General features: G+C 43.9%; 1 protein-coding gene across 1 annotated transcript; it reads left to right on the forward strand.

Annotated features, from left to right (window-relative positions):
* Positions 1-78: 78 nt before the first annotated feature.
* Positions 79-17,198, forward strand: LOC106567623 (protein phosphatase 1 regulatory subunit 14A). The gene is made up of 4 exons (XM_045693484.2): positions 79-356; positions 11,373-11,453; positions 11,578-11,610; positions 16,667-17,198. The coding sequence occupies exons 1-4, from the start codon at positions 90-92 to the stop codon at positions 16,835-16,837; spliced, it is 552 nt and encodes a 183-aa protein (XP_045549440.1). The 5' UTR covers positions 79-89; the 3' UTR covers positions 16,838-17,198.
* The last annotated feature ends 2,778 nt before the right edge of the window (positions 17,199-19,976 follow it).

The following is a 19,976-nucleotide window of genomic DNA, read 5'->3' on the forward strand; positions in this document are numbered from 1 at the left end:
TTATTTCGGTGCGCTTCCGCAGGAAAGAGGTGAAACTAGAACCCTGAGACTGCTTTAGGTTTGCTACATTGAATGTTGTCGAATCCACAATGACATTCTCGCTTCAACCCACACAGTGTTTCAAGCTCCCATTTGCTTGGGAACCAGTCAGATCAGACATGGCAGCCGACAGGGTCGGACAGACGCGAGCAGATGAAGTCCACTCATCAGATTTGGAAACGTCTCGAGAACACGGAGTCAACCTTCAGAAGAGACAAGCTCGAGTGACTGTGAAATACAACAGAAAAGAGCTACAGAGACGACTAGACGTGGAGAAATGGATCGATGACTGCTTGGATGAGCTGTACTTGGGAAAAGTGAGTGCCGTCATAGCCTATTGATCATAATAATGGTCACCACACAAAGTGTCATGTAAGTGCTCAGGCAATAGGTTTCAGACTGTAAAGAGATTTTGGGTATCATGGCAAGTTAACTTTCTAATCAGGCAATATTATCTGAAAGTTTCCCATCCTTTAAGAATGAGAACTTTGCTCTTTCACCTTTGCCTAAATCAATAGAATTTGATTTAAAAAATTGTTCACTTTAAGTTTAAAAACAAGGCTTTGAGTTGGATATTCATATAAAAAGGGCTGGGTTTGTGCTCTGTAAAGACACACTGTACATAACACATGGATCTCAACATTAAACTTGTACTTTTCGCAGCACTGAGGCTATTACAGGGCTTTATAACCCATGTCTAACAGGCAGACAATTGAACACTCCTCTGAGACACAAACAATGTAGAATAACTACTGTAGTATATTCCAACGCAATAACTTGCACTTGAAATTACAGAGGCATTTCTAAACCAGCTGTTCTGCGTAGTCCTTAACAGGACAGACTTGCACATTGTTGTGGGTGTGATATATGAGATGTATATACAAGGTGTATACAATATGTATGTTATGAGAGGGCACAGTGCCCATAAAAGGACTGGAGAAGATGCAAGGTACACTGTGGACTAAGGCTCTGTCCAAAATGGCACCCTATTCCCTATACACTGCGTGCACAATTATTAGGCAAATTGTATTCCTCTGGATTAATTTTATTGTTGAACAAACACAATGCTCTCAGTCAATCCAAAATGTTATTGAACCTCAAACCTGAATGTTTAACAAAGGAAAAGTGAGTTTTGTCTTTCTCAGGGAAATATATGTGTGCAGAATTATTAGGCAACTAAATTACAAAAATAATTTCTCTCAACTCACTTGTTTATTCTCAATTTTTAGAGTAAGTGTAACAGATAAGTAACACAAAATGACAATTATATAACATTTTTGACCTCAAAAATATTCAGTGACCAATATAGCCAGCCTTATTTTCAATAACTGCCATGAGCCTTCCATCCATGGAGTCTGTCAGTTTCTTGATCTGTTCACAAGCAATTTTCGCTGAAGCAGCAACCACAGCCTCCCAAATGCTGTTCAAAAAGGTGTATTTTCTTCCATCACTGTAAATCTCACGTTTGAGAAGGGCCCACAAGTTCTCAATAGGATTTAAGTCAGGTGAGGAAGGGGGCCAGGTCGTTATTCAGGCATCTTTGAGGCCCTTGCTGGCTAGCCAAGCAGTGGAGTACTTGGATGCATGTGATGGAGCATTGTCCTGCATAAAGATCATGGCCTTCTAGAATGCTGAGGACTTCTTCCTGTACCACTGTTTGACGAAAGAATCTTCCAGAAACTGGCAGTAGGTTTGGGAGTTGAGTTTCAGTCCATCTTCAACCCGAAAAGGTCCAACTACCTCATCCTCAATGATAGCAGCCCATACCAGTACCCCTCCTTGACCTTGCTGGCACCTGACACAAAGTGGTGCCCTGTGTCCATTACTGATCCAGCTACGGGCCCATCCATTTGGTCCATCAAGAGTCACTTTCATTTCATCTGTCCATAAAACCTTTGAAAAATCTGTCTTCAGATATTTCTTTGCCCAATCTTGACACCTCAACTTGTGAATCTTATTCAGTGGTGGTCTTGTTTCAGTCTTCTTGACCTTGGCCATGTCTCTGAGCACTTGACACCTTGTACTTCTGAACACTCCGGGTAGGTTGCAGTTCTGGAATACGGTGGCACTGGAGGATAATGGGTTCCTGGTAGTTTGACGTTTAATTCTTCTCAAGTCTTTTGCAGTTCATTTGCGCCTTTTCTTCCGCATGCGTTTTTTGTGCCCCAGTTGACTATTCGCAACAAAACGTTTGAATGTCCGATGGTCACACCTCAATAGTTTAGCTATTTAAAGAGTGTCGCATCCGTCTGAAAGGCATTTTACATTTTTGGCTTTTCATTGTCAGTTAAATTAGTTTTTTGGCCCATTTTACCTGAGGTAATGAGGTTGCCTGATAATTATGCACACCTTGATATAAGGTGTTATTCACTTTCACCACACCCTCCCTCATTACACAAATATATATCACCTGAAAATGATTCAATCCAATAAGCATTCAAGTTTATATGGTTTGGAGTTCGAAAATGTGAATAGAAACAATGATAAGATCAGAATACTCACTTGCCTAATAATTGTGCACGCAGTGTAGTTCACTACTTTTGACCAGGGATGTATGGATAGTGCACTAGGGAATAACATACCATGTCAGATGTAGCCTAAGTCTTGAGCCACCACTGTAGCAGCAGCCTCCTGACAGAGACACATGTATACATGGTGGCTGGGGGATGCTAACTCACTGCCTTACATGGCCACTTGGAAAAAGGGAAATTAACAGAAACGGAACTTCATTCCTCATTCCCTCTCTGTAAGAGAGGGAATGAAGGATGAGAAACTTGAAGAGAACGTACAGAGGATGGGGTTAATAATCCTTGAGGTAGGGTAAACATACTGCAGCTGGCCATGTGACATCACTAGCCAGATGTTCTGCTCTCCTGTGATGTTTTGGGTTTGGGGATACAGGTGTCCTAGTGGCAGGGAGCCTAGCGGTAAAGAGTGTTGGGCCAGTAACCGAAAAGTTGCTGGTTCAAATTCTAACTAGGTGAAACATCTGTCAATGTGCCCTTTAAACATTTTTTATTTTATTTCACCTTTATTTAACCAGGTAGGCTAGTTGAGAACAAGTTCTCATTTGCAACTGCGACCTGGCCAAGATAAAGCATAGCAATTCGACACATACAACAACATAGAGTTACACATGGAATAAACAAAACATACAGTCAATAATACAGTAGAACAAAAGAAAACAAAAAGTCTATATACAGTGAGTGTCACGTCCTGACCCTTGTAAGATGTCATTTTCTATAGTAGAGTGGTCAGGGCGTGACAGGGGTTGTTTTTGGGTGGTTTTTCTAGGTTTCTATTTCTATGTTGGGGTTGTTGGGATGATCTCCAATTAGAGGCAGCCGGTTCTCGTTGTCTCTAATTGGAGATCATATTTATGTAGGGGGTTTTTCCACTTGTGTTTGTGGGTTGTTAATTTTTGAGTAGTGTTTATTTCTCTCTGCGTCATGGTTTGTTGTTTTGTTGTTTCAAGTTATTGGTGTATTGCAACGTTTCACGGTATAATAAATATGTGGAACTACAACCATTCTGCACGTTGGTCCGATCCTTTAAACAGCCGTGACAGAACAACCCACCACAAAAGGACCAAGCTGCATGGTAGGGATCAGCTGGAAGAATGGACTTGGGAGGAGATTTTGGATGGGAAAGGACCCTGGAGGCAGGCTGGAGAGTATCGCCGCCCGAGGGAGGAAATTGAGGCAGCAAAAATGGAGCGACGATACTACGAGGCGCTATATCCACCAAGAGGCAAGAGTGAGAGGCAGCCCCAAAAAATGTTTTGGGGGGGGGGCATACGGGGAGTTTGGCAATGTCAGGGGGAAACCTGAGCCAACTTCCCGTGCTTACCATGGAGAGCTGAGGAGTGAACCGGAGCAAGTCTGGGAGTCGAGCGCGGAGTTCGACGCAAGATTCCGGAGAGAGGTGCTGGCGTTAAGAGCGCTGCGGAGCGGGCGTGCTGAGGAGCGAGTGATTGAACGAGCACTGGGTTATGGTGTGATGCGCACTGTATCGCCCATACGCACTCACAGCCCGGTGCGCTCGATGCAAGCTCCTCACCGGTGTCGGGCTAAGATTGGCATTCAGCCAGGAAGGAGTAGGCCTGCTCAGCATTCCTGGTCTCCAGTTCGCCTCCATAGCCCAGTACGTCCTGTGCCTCCTTCCTGCACTCGCCCTGAGGTGCGTGTTACCAGTCTGGCGCCACCTAGGCCAGTCCCACACATCAGACCTCCAGTGCACATGCCCAGTCCGGAGGGTCCTGTTCCTGCTCCCTGCACTCGTCCTGAGGTGTGTGTTACCAGTCTAGTGCCACCCATGCCAGTCCCACGCATCAGGATTCCAGTGCACATTCCCAGTCTAGAGCTTCCGGCGACAGTTCCCCGTCCAGAGCTTCCGGCGACAGTTCCCCGTCCAGAGCTTCCGGTGACAGTTCCCCGTCCAGAGCTTCCGGCGACAGTTCCCCGTCCAGAGCTTCCGGCGACAGTTCCCCGTCCAGAGCATCCGGCGACAGTTCCCCGTCCAGAGCATCCGGCGACAGTTCCCAGTCCAGAGCTTCCGGCGACAGTTCCCAGTCCAGAGCTTCCGACAATGTTTTTCAGTCCAGAACCTACTGAGACGGCCTACAGCCGGGAACCTACTGAGACGGCCTACAGCCCGGAACCTACTGAGACGGCCTACAGTCCGGAACCTACTGAGACGGACCCCAGTCCGGAGCCTCCAGCGACGCTCCTCAGTACGGAGTCTCCAGCGACACTCCCCAGTCCGGAGCTTCCAGCGACGCTCCCCAGTCCGGAGCCTCCAGCGGCGCTCCCCAGTCCGGAGCCTCCAGCGGCGCTCCCCAGTCCAGAGCCTCCAGCGGCGGTCCGCAGCCCGGAGCCTCCAGCGGCGGCCCGCAGCCCGGATCCTCCAGCGGCGGCCCGCAGCCCGGATCCTCCAGCGGCGGCCCGCAGCCCGGATCCTCCAGCGGCGGCCCGCAGCCCGGATCCTCCAGCGGCGGCCCGCAGCCCGGAACCTCCAGGGGCGGCCCGTAGCCCGGAACCTCCAGGGGCGGCCTGTAGCCCGGAACCTCCAGTGGCAGTCTGCAGCACAGAGCTTCCGGTAATGATCTACAGTCCGATTAGTCCAATAACGATCCACGGTCTGGTGTTACAGAAGCGGAGGGATCTGCGGGCGGAACGGGGGTTACGCCCTGAACCGGAGCCACCTCTGCTGCTGGAGGATCTGAGGGATAGTAAGGTTCTGGGTTTAGCACTAGAGACATTTGTCTGACTTTTGTCATAGACATTTGCCACGTTTGCCATAGACATTTGTCACCCTCCCTACCCTCCCTTTGTGTTTTGTGGATGGTTTGAGTTTTATTTTTATTTTTTTGCAATCGGAGTCTGCACCTTTGGGGGGGGGGGGGGGGGGGTACTGTCACGTCCTGACCCTTGTAAGATGTCATTTTCTATAGTAGAGTGGTCAGGGCGTGACGGGGTGTTTTGGGGTGGTTTTCTTATCTGTTTCTGTGGTTTTTCTAGGTTTCTATTTCTATGTTGGGGTTGTTGGGATGATCTCCAATTAGAGGCAGCCGGTTCTCGTTGTCTCTAATTGGAGATCATATTTATGTAGGGGTTTTTTCCACTTGTGTTTGTGGGTTGTTAATTTTTGAGTAGTGTTTATTTCTCTCTGCATCACGGTTTGTTGTTTTGTTGTTTCAAGTTATTGGTGTATTGCAACGTTTCACGGTATAATAAATATGTGGAACTACAACCATTCTGCACGTTGGTCCGATCCATTAAACAGCCGGGACAGTGAGTGCAAATGAGGTAAGTTAAGGCAATAAATAGGCCTGTAACATGGGTCGTATAAAGGGTACCAAGGCGCAGCGTGTATAGTGCTCATATTTACTTTTAATTAATATATTTTAACAAAACAACAAAGCGACCAAAAACAGTTCCGTCAGGTGACATACACTAAACAGAAAACAACTACCCACAAAATCCAGGAAGAAAAACCCCTACTTAAATATGATCTCTAATCAGAGGCAACGAGGATCAGCTGCCTCCAATTAGAGATCAACCCAAACAAACCCAACATAGAAATAGAAAAACTAGAACTTAAACATAGAAATAGAAAACATAGAACAAACCAAAACACCCCCTGTCACGCCCTGACCTACTCTACTATAGAAAATGACATCTTACTAGGATCAGGACATGACAAGGCCATGGTGGCGAAGAAATTACAATATAGTAATTAAACACTGGAATGGTAGATGTGCAGAAGATGAATGTGCAAGTAAAGATACTGGGGTGCAAAGGAGCAAGATAAATAAATAAATACAGTATGGGGATGAGGTAGGCAGATAGATGGGCTGTTTACAGATGGGCTATGTACAGGTGCAGTGATCTGTGAGCTGCTCTGACAGCTGGTGCTTAAAGCTAGTGAGGGAGATATGAGTCTCCAGCTTCAGAGATTTTTGCAGTTCGTTCCAGTCATTGGCAGCAGAGAACTGTAAGGAAAGACAACCAAAGGAGGAATTGGCTTTGGGGGTGACCAGTAAGATATACCTGCTGGAGCGCGTGCTACGAGTGGGTGCTGCTATGGTGACCAGTGAGCTGAGATAAGGCGGGGCTTTACCTAGCAGAGACTTGTAGATAACCTGTAGCCAGTGGGTTTGGCGACGAGTATGAAGTGAGGGCCAACCAACGAGAGCGTACAGGTCGCAATGGTGGGTAGTGTATGGGGCTTTGGTGACAAAACGGATGGCACTGTGATAGACTGCATCCAGTTTGTTGAGTAGAGTGTTGGAGGCTATTATATAGATGACATCACTGAAGTCGAGGATCGGTAGGATGGTCAGTTTTATGAGGGTATGTTTGGCAGCATGAGTGAAGGATGCTTTGTTGTGATATAGGAAGCCAATTCTAGATTTAATTTTGGATTGGAGATGCTTAATGTGAGTCTGGAAGGAGAGTTTACAGTCTAACCAGACACCCAGGTATTTGTAATTGTCCACGTATTCTAAGTCAGAGCCGTCCAGAGTAGTGATGCTGGATGGGCGAGCAGGTGCGGGCAGTGATCGATTGAATAGCATGCATTTAGTTTTACTTGCATTTAAGAGCAGTTAGAGGCCATGGAAGGAGAGTTGAATGGCATTGAAGCTCAACTGGAGCTTTTTTTTTCAACTAGAGCTGCCGCTATCAAGGAGCCGGACACTAATCCGGACGCTTATACGAAATCCCGCTATGCCCTCAGACAAACCATCAAACAGGCAAAGCGTCAGTACAGGACTAAGATTGAATCCTACTACACCGGCTCTGATGTTCGCCGGATGTGGCAGGGCTTGCAAACTATTATGCACTACAAAGGCAATCTCAGCCGCGAGCTGCCAGCCTACCAGACGGGCTAAATACCTTTTATGCTCAAAAGGCAAGCAACACTGAAGCATGCATGAGAGCACCAGCTGTTCTTGACAACTATGTACAAGACCTTTAAACAGGTAAAAATTTGCGGGGCAAGACAGATTACCAGCATGTGTACTCAGAGCATTCACGTACCAACTGGCAAGTGTCTTCACTGACATTTTCAACCCCTCCCTGACCGAGTCTGTAATACCTACATGTTTAAAGCAGACAACAATAGTCCCTGTACCCAAGAAAGCAAAGGAAACCTGCCTAAATGACTACCACCCCGTAGCATTCAAGTCGGTAGCCATGAAGTGCTTTGAAAGGCTGGTCATGGCTCAAATCAACACCATCCTCCCGGAAACCCTAGACCCACTCCAATTCGCATACCGCCCTAACAGATCCACAGATGATGCAATCTCAATCGCACTCCACACTGCCCTTTCCCACCTGGACAAAAGGAACACCTATGTGAGCTTGCTCTTCATTGACTACAGCTCAGCGTTCAACACCATAGCACCCACGAAGCTCATCACTAAGCTAAGGACGCTGGGACTAAACACCTCCCTCTGCAATTGGATGCTGGACTTTCTGATGGGCCGTCCCCCCTGGTGCTAAGGGTAGGCAACAACACATCTGCCACGCTGATCCTCAACACCAGGGCCCCTCAGGGGTGCGTCCTTAGTCCCCTCCTGTACTCCCTGTTAACCCAGTACTGTGTGGCTAATCACGACTCCAACACCATCATTAAGTTTGCTGACGACACAACGGTGGTAGGCCTGATCACCGACAACGATGAGACCTGGCAGTGTGCTGCCAGGACAACAACCTCTCCCTCAACATAAGCAAGACAAAGAAGATGATCGTGGACTCTAGGAAAAGGAGGGACGAACACGCCCCCATTCACATCGACAGGGCTGTAGTGGAGCGGGTCGAGAGTTTCAAGTTCCTTGGTGTCCACATCACCAATAAACTTTCATGGTCCATACACACCAAGAAGAAGAGGGCAAGACAACGCCTTTTCCACCTCTGGAGACTGAAAAGATTTGGCATGGGTCCCCAGATTCTCAAAAAGTTCTACAGCTGCACCATCGAGAGCATCCTGACCAGTTGCATCACCGCCTGGTATGGCAACAGCTCGGCATCCGACTGTAAGGCTCTACAGAGAGTAGTGTGTACAGCCCAGTACATCACTGGGGCCAAGCTTCCTGCCATCCAGGACCTACTGTACCAGTCAAAAGTTTGGAACACACCTACTCATTCAAGGGTTTTGTAACGATGTGCGCTGAGAGTCGGGAAGCAAGTTCAGGGAGTGAGTGTTTTAATAAATAAACACACCATAATATAAAATAAGATCCACGAACAATGCACAGAAATTACACAGGAACAGAAACAATGACGACTGGGCAAGGAACCAAAGGGAGTGACATATATAAGGCAGGTAATCAAGGAGGTGATGGAGTCCAGGTGAGTCTGATGACGCGCAGGTGCACGTAACAATGGTGACAGGTGTGTGCCATAACGAGCAGCCTGGTGACCTAGAAGCCGGAGAGGGAGCACACGTGACAGGTTTTTCTTTAATTTTACTATTTTCTACATTGTAGAATAATCGTGAAGACATCAAAACTATGAAATAACACATATGGAATCATGTAGCAATCAAAAAAGTGATAAACAAATCAAAATATATGTTATATTTTAGATTCTTCTAAGTAGCCACCCTTTGCATTGATGACAGCTTACATTTAATATATTTAATATATATATATATATATATATATATTTATTTTTTTTTTACTTTATTTTGTAAATTCTATTTTCTTAACTGTATTGTTGGCTAAGGGCTTGTAAGTAAGCATTTCACGGTAAGGTCTACACCTGTTGTATTTGGCGCATTTGACAAATAAACTTTGATTTGATTTGATTTTAGTACACTAAGAGTGTAAAGCAGGACATTCAACTCGGTAGGGCCACAAGTGCACCTTGTTGGCCCATGCCGGATCTCAGCTAAGCATTAGATCAGATAAACAATAATGTCACCAACTATCATTTTAGTGTATGCCCTTAAGAGAGAATTTTAATGGATTTTATGACTGTAAAATCCAGCCACCCAGAAGTTGAACAGGTACCAGGCCGGCAGTTCAGAGGAGTTGTGTGGAGAGGAGGCTGATCTGGTCTGGAACAACAGAGCTCTGTTCTGTCTGGCTAGACCACTGATACAGTTTGGAGAGTTGGATACATGGACATTGCTACTATTACTTTTCTACTCTAATAATATACAGTATACGTGTGTGTATTTTTAATATACAGTTGAAGTCAGACGTTTACATACACCTTAGCCAAATACATTTAAACTCAGATTTTCACAATTCCTGACATTTAATCCAAGTAAGAATTCCCTGTTTTAGGTCAGTTAGGATCACCACTTTATTTTAAGAATGTGAAATGTCAGAATAATAGTAGAGAGAATGATTTATTTCAGCTTTTATTTCTTTCATCACATTTCCAGTGGGTCAGAAGTTTACATACACTCAATTAGTATTTGGTAGCATTGCCTTTAAATTGTTTAACTTGGGTCAAACATTTCAGGTAGCCTTCCACAAGCTTCCCAAAATAATTTTGGTGAATTTTGGCCCATTCCTCCTGACAGAGCTGGTGTAACTGAGTCATGTTTGTAGGCCTCCTTACTCACACACGCTTTTTCAGTCCTGCCCACACATTTTCTATAGGATTGAGGTCAGGGCTTTGTGATGGCCACTCCAATACCTTGACTTCGTTGTCCTTAAGCCATTTTGCCACAACTTTGGAAGTATGCTTGGGGTCATTGTCCATTTGAAAGACCCATTTGTGACCAAGCTTTAACTTCCTGACTGATGTCTTGAGATGTTGCTTCAATATATCCACATAATTTTCCTGTCTCATGATGCCATCTATTTTGTGAAGTGCACCAGTCCCTCCTGCAGCAAAGCACCCCCACAACATGATGCTGCCACCCCCGTGCTTCACTGTTGGGATGGTGTTCTTTGGCTTGCAAGCCTCCCCCTTTTTCCTCCAAACATAACGATGGTCATTATGGGCAAACAGTTCTATTTTTGTATCATCAGACCAGAGGACATTTCTCCAAAAAGTACGATCTTTGTCCCCATGTGCAGTTGCAAACCGTAGTCTGGCTTTTTTTATGGTGGTTTTGAAGCAGTGGCTTCTTCCTTGCTGAGCGGCCTTTCAGGTTATGTCGATATAGGACTTGTTTTACTGTGGATATAGATAATTTTGTACCTGTTTCCTCCAGCATGTTCACAAGGTCCTTTGCTGTTGTTCTGGGATTGATTCGCACTTTTCTCACCAAAGTACGTTCATCTCTAGGAGACAGAATGCGTCTCCTTCCTGAGCGGTATGACGGCTGTGTGGTCCCATGGTGTTTATACTTGCGTACGATTGTTTGTACAGATGAACGTTTGGCGTTTGGAAATTGCTCCCAAGGATGAACCAGACTTGTGGAGGTCTACAATTGTTTTTCTGAGGTCTTGGCTGATTTTCTTTTGATTTTCCCATGATGTCAAGCGAAAAGGCACTGAGTTTGAAGGTAGGCCTTGAAATACATCCACAAGTACACCTCCAATTGACTCAAATGATGTCAATTAGCCTATCAGAAGCTTCTAATGCCATGCCATCATTTTCTGAAATTTTCCCAGCTGTTTAAAGGCACAGTCAACTTAGTGTATGTAAATTTATGACCCACTGGAATTGTGATACTGTGAATTATATGTGAAATAATCTGTCTGTAAACAGTTGTTGGAAAAATTACTTGTGTCATGCACAAAGTAGATGTCCTAACCGACTTGACAAAACTATAGTTTGTTAACAAGAAATTTGTGGTGTGGTTGAAAAACTATTTTTAATGACTCCAACGTAACTGTATGTAAACTTCCGACTTGTGTTTTGCAGGAGGATGACATGCCAGATGAGGTAAACATTGATCATCTGTTAGACCTGGCTAGCAATGAGGAGCGAGTGAAAAAGTTAAAGGTAGGCCCTGCCCACCCAAAGTTGTTCTGATCATGGACTCAAACCAACCAGACTGCCAGATAATTTTACTGATGGAATTTTGATACAAGGAATTCTCTCTTCTTTAAACTTTGTTCACCATCAGGAGATCCTTCAGACATGCAGCAACAACACAGAGGTATGTTTTACCCTAATGTTTTATGATATGGAATAATCATGCATATTGAGTCATACCTATTTATTTTGTCTGCACACACACACACACACACACACACACACACACACACACACACACACACACACACACACACACACACACACACACACACACACACACACACACACACACACACACACACTGTATAGGCCTCAGATAGGAGGCAGCAGTGTCTGACACCTCCTTCCACTGTCACTCCACATGCCTTACAATGACCGTCTGTCCTAGCCTTCTCTCTCTCACTATTTCTTCTCTTCTCTTTTTCCCTCTGTTCCCTGCTGTAACAAAGGACCTATTTTGACAAAGGACAGGGCCCACACTGGCCTGCTCAGTGTGGGCAGGCCAGTGCATGCACATGCACCAGAGCATGTGAGCACAGTTGAGCTGTTGGAATTCCCACTCATCACTCATGGAGTGGTGGTTCTGGCGCTCCTTGTCCTTTCCTACCGTTCAGCTAAAAACCGCTCCACACTCACAGGAAAAAGAACCACCGCTCCAAACTCACTACATTCATTAAAATCACAATTGAACCAACACCCATCTATTTGTGTGACTACCTGGACCTACCAATTGGGTTTTTAAAGTATTGAAACCAAACCATATGGATTTGAATGAAAAGTATTTGAATAAACATGAAAGGTGAATGTAAGAAGCGAACATAGTTTCAAGGAGCTTTCAGGTTTGATTGGGTTATTTTGCCTAAAAACCTTTAGGCCTACCTATAGAAAAACAAAAAAAACAACTCTGCCTCTCTGCCCAACCTGGTAAGAGTGGCCAAAGGAGTGTTTAGCATCCCCAGTGGCTCTGCAAGTGTGGAGAGGATATTCTCTGCTGCTGGCCGGCTCTCCAGTCACCATCGCATGAGCCTGAAGCCACAGACTGGCCTAACTCGTGTCTCTAAAAACTGATTGCAACAACAACAAAAAATTCTAAGGCACTAATAAGGCATTTTTCATTTAATTTGTATTTAAGTCACAGCCTATATACATAATTTATAGACTATAATGATTTAATACAACAAAATGTTGTTCAAATGCTGAGGGTTTTATGTCCTTACCAGCCTATTGTGTCGCACTTGCAAATGCTTCACAATGTATTTCTTTGTAGGCTATAGCCTTGAAAAAATTGAAATAATATAGCCTAAATAATTCATATACGCTCCCTGTCTAGCTCCCTTTCTGGCTCCCGTTTATATGCTGTTTAATATGACATGTAGCCTATTTGAAAGTAGGGTAAGGGTTAGGGTATACCAGGCCTAATGGGCCAAAATCAATTATGGCCTATTATATAGGTAATAGAACAAAAATGAATTAAACGTTTAAGAGATCAGAGTTTTGTTTATAAATACTTTGCTACAATGACACACTTAGTTATCTACCCACTTCGTTCCTTTCTTTTAGCATGCAAGTTCATAGTCGGTACACAATCATGCTTTTGGGATAAGTGTCTTTTCAGATTCCACAATGATTCTTTAGTTGTGGACACTACATCACTGTACTCCCTCTCTTGCTCTTGGTCCTCCTTTTTGTAAATCACCTTGATTTAGCACCTTGATTTAGCACATGCATTTGTAGTCTATGACAAGTAGACTACAAATGCATGCTGGGGTGGGCATGCCCTGAGCTCATGAAGTGAGTGCTAATGGAGCGAAATTGAAGCACGCGAGAAGGCCGACACTCCAGCCTTTGGGAATCTTGCTCCCCACCCCAGTCAAATTGGGCTCGCTCCAACTCCGCTCCGCTCTCATACTCTGGCATGCACGCACACACGCTTCTCCCACACACACACACACACACACACACACACACACACACACACACACACACACACACACACACACACACACACACACACACACACACACACACACACACACACACACACACACACACACACACACACACACACACACACACACACACACACACACACACACACACGAATCCAGGTGTTCTGAAGACCAAACCTAGAGCGGCTGGGGTTGAGACTTCTCTATTTTCCGTCTCCCACTCTAATTCCTGTCTATGTATTATCTATATTGAACAAAAATATAAATGCAACATGCAACAATTTCAAAGATTTTACTGAGTTACAGTTCATATCAGGAAATCAGTCAATTGAAATACATTTATTAGGCCCTAATCTATGGATATTACATGACTGGGAATACAGATATCAGGAATACAGCATCTGGGCACAAATACCGTCATAGTATTTCTGTGCATTCAAATTGCCATCAATAAAATGCAATTGTGTTCATTGGGCAGCTTATGCCTACCCATACCGTAACACCAACGCCACCATGGGGCACTCTGTTCACAACGTTGACTTCAGCATACCGCTTGCCCAAAACAACGCCATACACGTGATCTGCAGTTGTGAGGCCAGTTGAACATACTGCCAAATTCTCTAAAACAACGTTGGAGGTGGCTTATGGCAGAGAAATGAACATGACTATTTCTGGCAACAGCTCTGGTGGACATTCCTGCAGTCAGCATGCCAATTGCACACTTCATCAAAACTTGAGACATTTGTGGCATTTTAGAGTGGCCTTTTATTGTCCCCAGCACAAGGTGCACCTGTGTAATGGTCATGCTGTTAAATCAGGTGCTTGATATGCCACACCTGTTAGGTGGATGGATTATCTTGGCAAAGGAGAAATGCTCACTAACAGGGATGTAAACAAATTTGTGCACAATATTTGAGAGAAATAAGCTTTTTGTGCATATGGATCATTTCTGGGATCTTTTATTTCAGCTCATGAAAATGGGACCAACACTTTACAAGTTGCATTTCTATTTTTGTTCAGTGTATCAGAACTCAGGATAAGACCCAGATGCAGACAGCTGGAGTCACAGATGTTTATTGACCCAAACAAGGGGCAGGCAAAAGACAGGTCAAAGGCAGGCAGAGGTCCGTAATCCAGGGCAGACTCAATAAGGTACAGAACAGCAAGCAGACTCGGGGTTTATGACAGAGGTTCGTAAACGGGTCAGAGTCAGTCAGGTACAGAACGGCAGGCAGGCTCGGGATCAGGGCAGGCAGAATGGTCAGAACCGGGGAAACAGAACTTTAGAAAGCAGGGAGATGGGAAACATGCTGGTAAGACCTGACAAGACGAACTGGCACCAGACAAACAGGGAACACATGTATAAATACACTGGGGATAATGAGGAAGATGGGCGACACCTGGAGGGGGGTGGAGACAAGCACAAAGACAGGTGAAACAGATCAAGGTGTGACACAGTGTATGTATCTAATGTGAAAGGGAACATTACTTATCACAGGTTGGTGGCACCTTAATTGGGCAGGACAGGCTTGTGGTAATGGCTGGAGTGGAATAGGTGGAATGGTATCAAATACATCAAACACGTATTTGATGCCATTCCATTAGCTCCTTTCCCAACATTATTATGAGCCGTCCTCCCCTCAGCAGCCTCCACTGGTACATACAGTACCAGTCAAAAGTTTGTACACACCTACTCATTCATTGTAGAGTAATAGTGAAGACATCAAAACTTTGAAATAACACATATGGAATCATGTAGTAACCAAGAAAGTGTTAAACAAATCAAAATATATTTTATATTCTTCAAAGTAGCCACCATTTGCCTTGATGACAGCTTTGCACACTCTTGGCATTCTTTCAACCAGCTTTATGAGGTAGTCACCTGGAACACATTTCAATTAACCGGTGTGCTTTGTTAAAAGTTAATTTGTGGAATTTCTTTCCTTAATGCGTTTGAGCCAATCAGTTGTGTTGTGTCAAGGTAGGGGTGGTTTTCAGAAGATAGCCCTATTTGGTAAAAGACCATATTATGGCAAGAACAGCTCAAATAAGCAAAGAGAAACAACAGTCCATCATTACTTTAAGACATGAAGGTCAGTCAATCTGGAAAATTTGAAGAACTTTAAACGTTTCTTTAAGTGCAGTCACAAAAACCATCAAGCGCTGTGATGAAACTGGCACTCATGAGGACCGCCACAGGAAAGGAAGACCCAGAGTTACCTCTGCTGCAGAGGATAAGTTCATTAGAGTTAACTGCACCTCAGATTGCAGCCCAAATAAATGCTTCACAGAGTTCAAGTAACAGACACATCTCAGCAACTGTTCAGTGGAGACTGCGTGAATTAGGCCTTTGTGGTTGAATTGCTGCAAAGAAACCACTACTAAAAGACACCAATAATAAGAAGAGACTTGCTTGGGCCAAGAAACACTTGAAATGGACATTAGAACGGGGGAAATCTGTCCTTTTGTCTGATGAGTCAAAATTTGAGATTTTTGGTTCCAACCGCTGTGTCTTTGTGAGACGCAGAGTAGGTCAACGGATGATCTCTGCATGTGTGGTTCCCACCATGAAGCATGGAGGAGGAGGTGTAATGGTGTAGGGGTGCTTTGCTGGTGACACTGTCTGTGATTAATTTAGAATTCAAGGCACACTTAACCAGCATGGCTACCACAGCATTCTGCAGCGATACGCCATCCCATCTGGTTTGCGCTTAGTGGGACAATCATTTGTTTTTCAACAGGACAATGACCCAAAACACACCTCCAGGCTGTGTAAGGGCTATCTGACCAAAACGGAGAGTGATAGTGGTGCATCAAATGACCTGGCCTCCACAATCACCCGACCTCAACCCAACTGAGATGGTTTGGGATGAGTTGGACAGCAGAGTGAAGGAAAAGCTGCCAACAAGTGCTCAGCATATGTGGGAACTGCTTCAAGACTATTGGAAAAGCATTTCTCATGAAGCTGGTTGAGAGAATGCCATGTGTATAAAACTGTCATCAAGGCAAAGGGTGGCTACTTTGAAGAATCTAAAATATTTTGATTTGTTTAACACTTTTTTGGGTACTACACGATTCCATATGGATTCTTTCATAGTTTTGATGTCTTCACTATTATTCTACAATGTAGAAAATAGCAAAAATAAAGAAAAATCCTTGAATGAGTAGGTGTGCCCAAACTTTTGACTGGTACTGTACATGATGCTACTATATGTCCCTCCATGCCAGGCCTTCATCGGAGAGCTGTTGGTCAAGCTGGAGGGCCTTCACAAGCAGGAGGAGCTGGCTACCGAGGGCATCGAACACCCCTCCCACTACAACCACGCCCAGCACCGCCATGAGCCCTACCACTTTAACAGATCCCACTGGCCCCGAACCCACACCCACCAGACCCCCTGAGCTCACCAAACCCCTGACATATGAGCTCTGACTAGGGTCGTAAAACTCTGAAAATGTTCCATAAATTCCCACGTTTTCCATAAATTCTGGTTGGAGAATTTCTGGAGTCAGGAGGGAATATGCAGGGACCAAGTAACCAAGTATTCGGGAATCCTACAATCAGGATTTCTAGAAAAGTGGGAATTTTGGGAATGTTTCTGTAAATTTGTTTCCCAGTCACCCCATTTCATCCCGGTCATCTTGACAGTGATGACCCCAACCAGTTTGCCCTCTTGTTTGTACTGCCAACTTTATTTTTGTGTGAATTTAAATGAATTTGTCATATTAAAATGAAGGTAAATAAAACATTTGTCAATCACTATAGGGCCTGTATTGTCGTTGTTGTTGTCATTCACAAAGACGCTGTAGATAGGCTGCTTAGACAAGGTTTTAAAAGAACAGCATGTCTGGCCTGGTCTCAGGTCCTGAATTCAGTAGCATTGCTGATCTTGGATATTGTTTTGCCATTTAGATCATAATGAAGAAGATTATATAGAGAGAGGGACTTAATCCTAGATCAACACTCTTACTCTGGGACGCTTTATGAATACGGGCCTGGAGATCTGTATGTGCTTTAGGCAACTCCTCTTTCTATGGTTGTCATGCTTCACATGCACTGTTCTAGGCAGTTTATCTTTGGCTCTAGTTCAAAAAGAGGCGACAGTGTTACTACTCTGGGCTTGCATGTGACCTAGCCTACAGTACGTCCGTCCTTCTTTTGTACAGGTTTGTCTGTATGACAGGCCAGGGCTGGGACAGGCATGCAATCAGGGTGGAATTCCTATAGAGACAGATAGCTGCCAAAAGGTTGAACGTACTTATTGTCAGGATCGTAAGAAAAGCCATGTGTGAAACATGAAAGGTAAACATGAAATGTTATCTTTGAACAGATAATCACCATGTTACGATTATGGACTAACATTTTAGGCTTGAGCAAATCTCGTGTTGCGATTCTGACGTACCTTAACACCTTTCAGAGTTTTATCAGTTTAATCTCACCAACAAAAAAGAACGTATGCAAAACGGTCTGTGAGGAATGCTACTCAACAAACATAACACAGTATAAAAAAAAAATCAGAATTCAGGGATACCGGAAAAAGGAATCCTGCACGTATTCAAGTTAAAAGTCTCCATTCTCTATTACTCCTCAGTTGAGTTTACTTCACATTTAGGTAGCTAATGCAATGGATTTGTTTGCCAGCACAGGTCTAGATAGCACTAGCTGTATTATAACTACAACAGTGAAGTTTCAGTCTGTTAGGTGTATCTCTACAGCATGTGCATATCTCTGAGTGACGTTGACATCCCCATGCATGCACTTAATCAAAATATGACTAATTCAATATTGCACCATTCATTCTCTGGGCTCTGTCTGCAATCATAACCAGTAGTATATACCAGGAATAATGAAACATAGAATAATGTTCGGTAAATCTATGAATTATGCATGACCACTGGAGTCTTTGACACTCAAAATATCTTTTATAGAATCTTGTCAAAACGTATTCTGTAGGAAACATAATTTGACATGATTTCTATGAATCGATTCATGAACATATGGACTTAATGTAGGGAGAGGTTAAATGTAGGCTAAGGCTGGCATAAGCTTATTGCCACACTATAATAATTAATAATAATTATGTTGCAGTGGTCTTGGGTAGTCTCTGTATAGGCTATTCCCTCCATCGTGACACTGCTGCCCAGTTGAAGAGCTTGTGATCTCCATGCAGCACCATGCGCCTTTGGAAAAGCACCCCTCAGGATCAGAAGATGCCCTTCTGGAGGCATGAATCCATGGAGTCATTATACCTAACGTAACCTAATGAATCACACTTTTTCCAGTATTTGGGAGCATGGACTGTAGGCCTTATATTAGGCATTTTTGACTGTTGTGTTTGCGAATTCCACTCTGTATGTAGGCTTGTTATAGTCATTTGTGTTGCACAATCCCGTCACACAGAGGCTAAATTAATTTCAATAAATGAGACAGAACTAAATATTGATTAAGTGTTGGCTATAACCTGTCCTGAGTGAATAGCCAAGGGGTCCCAAATGGTCAAGAATATCTATAGCCTATTCTTATTGCCAGTACTGTTTTCCCTATCAGCCACTACACGTGTTTCTTCAACTATTTTGTTTAACATTTATTTAGAGACTATATTTAGAGGCCTGTGAGCTAGGGTCTCTTTTTAACTGGAGCCGTATAATAGAAACAGTTATAAAACACAAATAGAGTTCTAAAATTATTCCGCAAGACACCAGTAGCCAAAATGATTGCAATGCCTACAAGTTGAAGGCCTATTTCTTTTTGGATAGGCCTAAATTAAACATTGAATTATTACATTTTAGATCATTTTGAATACACATGAATTTCAATAAACTCATGGATATGACTGTTCTATTCTGCACTGTTGGAGCTAGAAACACAAACATTTCGCTACACCTGCAATAACACTGGATCTCTTAAGGTGAATGCACCAATTTGTAAGTCGCTCTGGATAAGAGCGTCTGCTAAATGACGTAAATGTAAAATGTAAATGTAACAACTGGGCGGCAGGTAGCCTAGTGCTTAGAGCATTGGGCCAGTAACTGAAAGGTTGCTAGTTCAAATCCCTCAGCTGACAAGGTAAAAATCTGTTGTTCTGCCCCCTGAACAAGGCAGTTAACCCACTGTTCCTAGGCTGTCATTGTAAATAAGAATTTGATCTTGACTGACTTGCCTAGTTAAGAAAAATAACAACGTGTGTGTGTGACCAATAAAATTTAATTTGAACTCAGACAAGCAACTGAATGGATGACATACTGAATGAATGATTAATTAAATGTTGAAATGACAAGATGCACACATCACGCATGCTCTGCACTTTTTTTGGCTAGTAGGCAAATAGGCCTACATTAGGGTATATGACTGCATGCCTCCAGAAGGACATCTTCTGAGGCTGAGGGGTGCTTTTCTGAAGACGCATGGTCCTGCATGGCGATCACAAGCTCTTCAATTGGGCAGCAGTGTCATGATGGAGGGAATAGCCTATACGGAGACTACCTAAGACCACTGCAACTGAGTTATTGTAAAGTGTGGGAATAAGCTTATGCCAGAATT

This window comes from Salmo salar, chromosome 13 (genome assembly GCF_965601325.2).
Source record: "Salmo salar chromosome 13, fSalSal1, whole genome shotgun sequence".
NCBI lineage: Eukaryota > Metazoa > Chordata > Actinopteri > Salmoniformes > Salmonidae > Salmo > Salmo salar.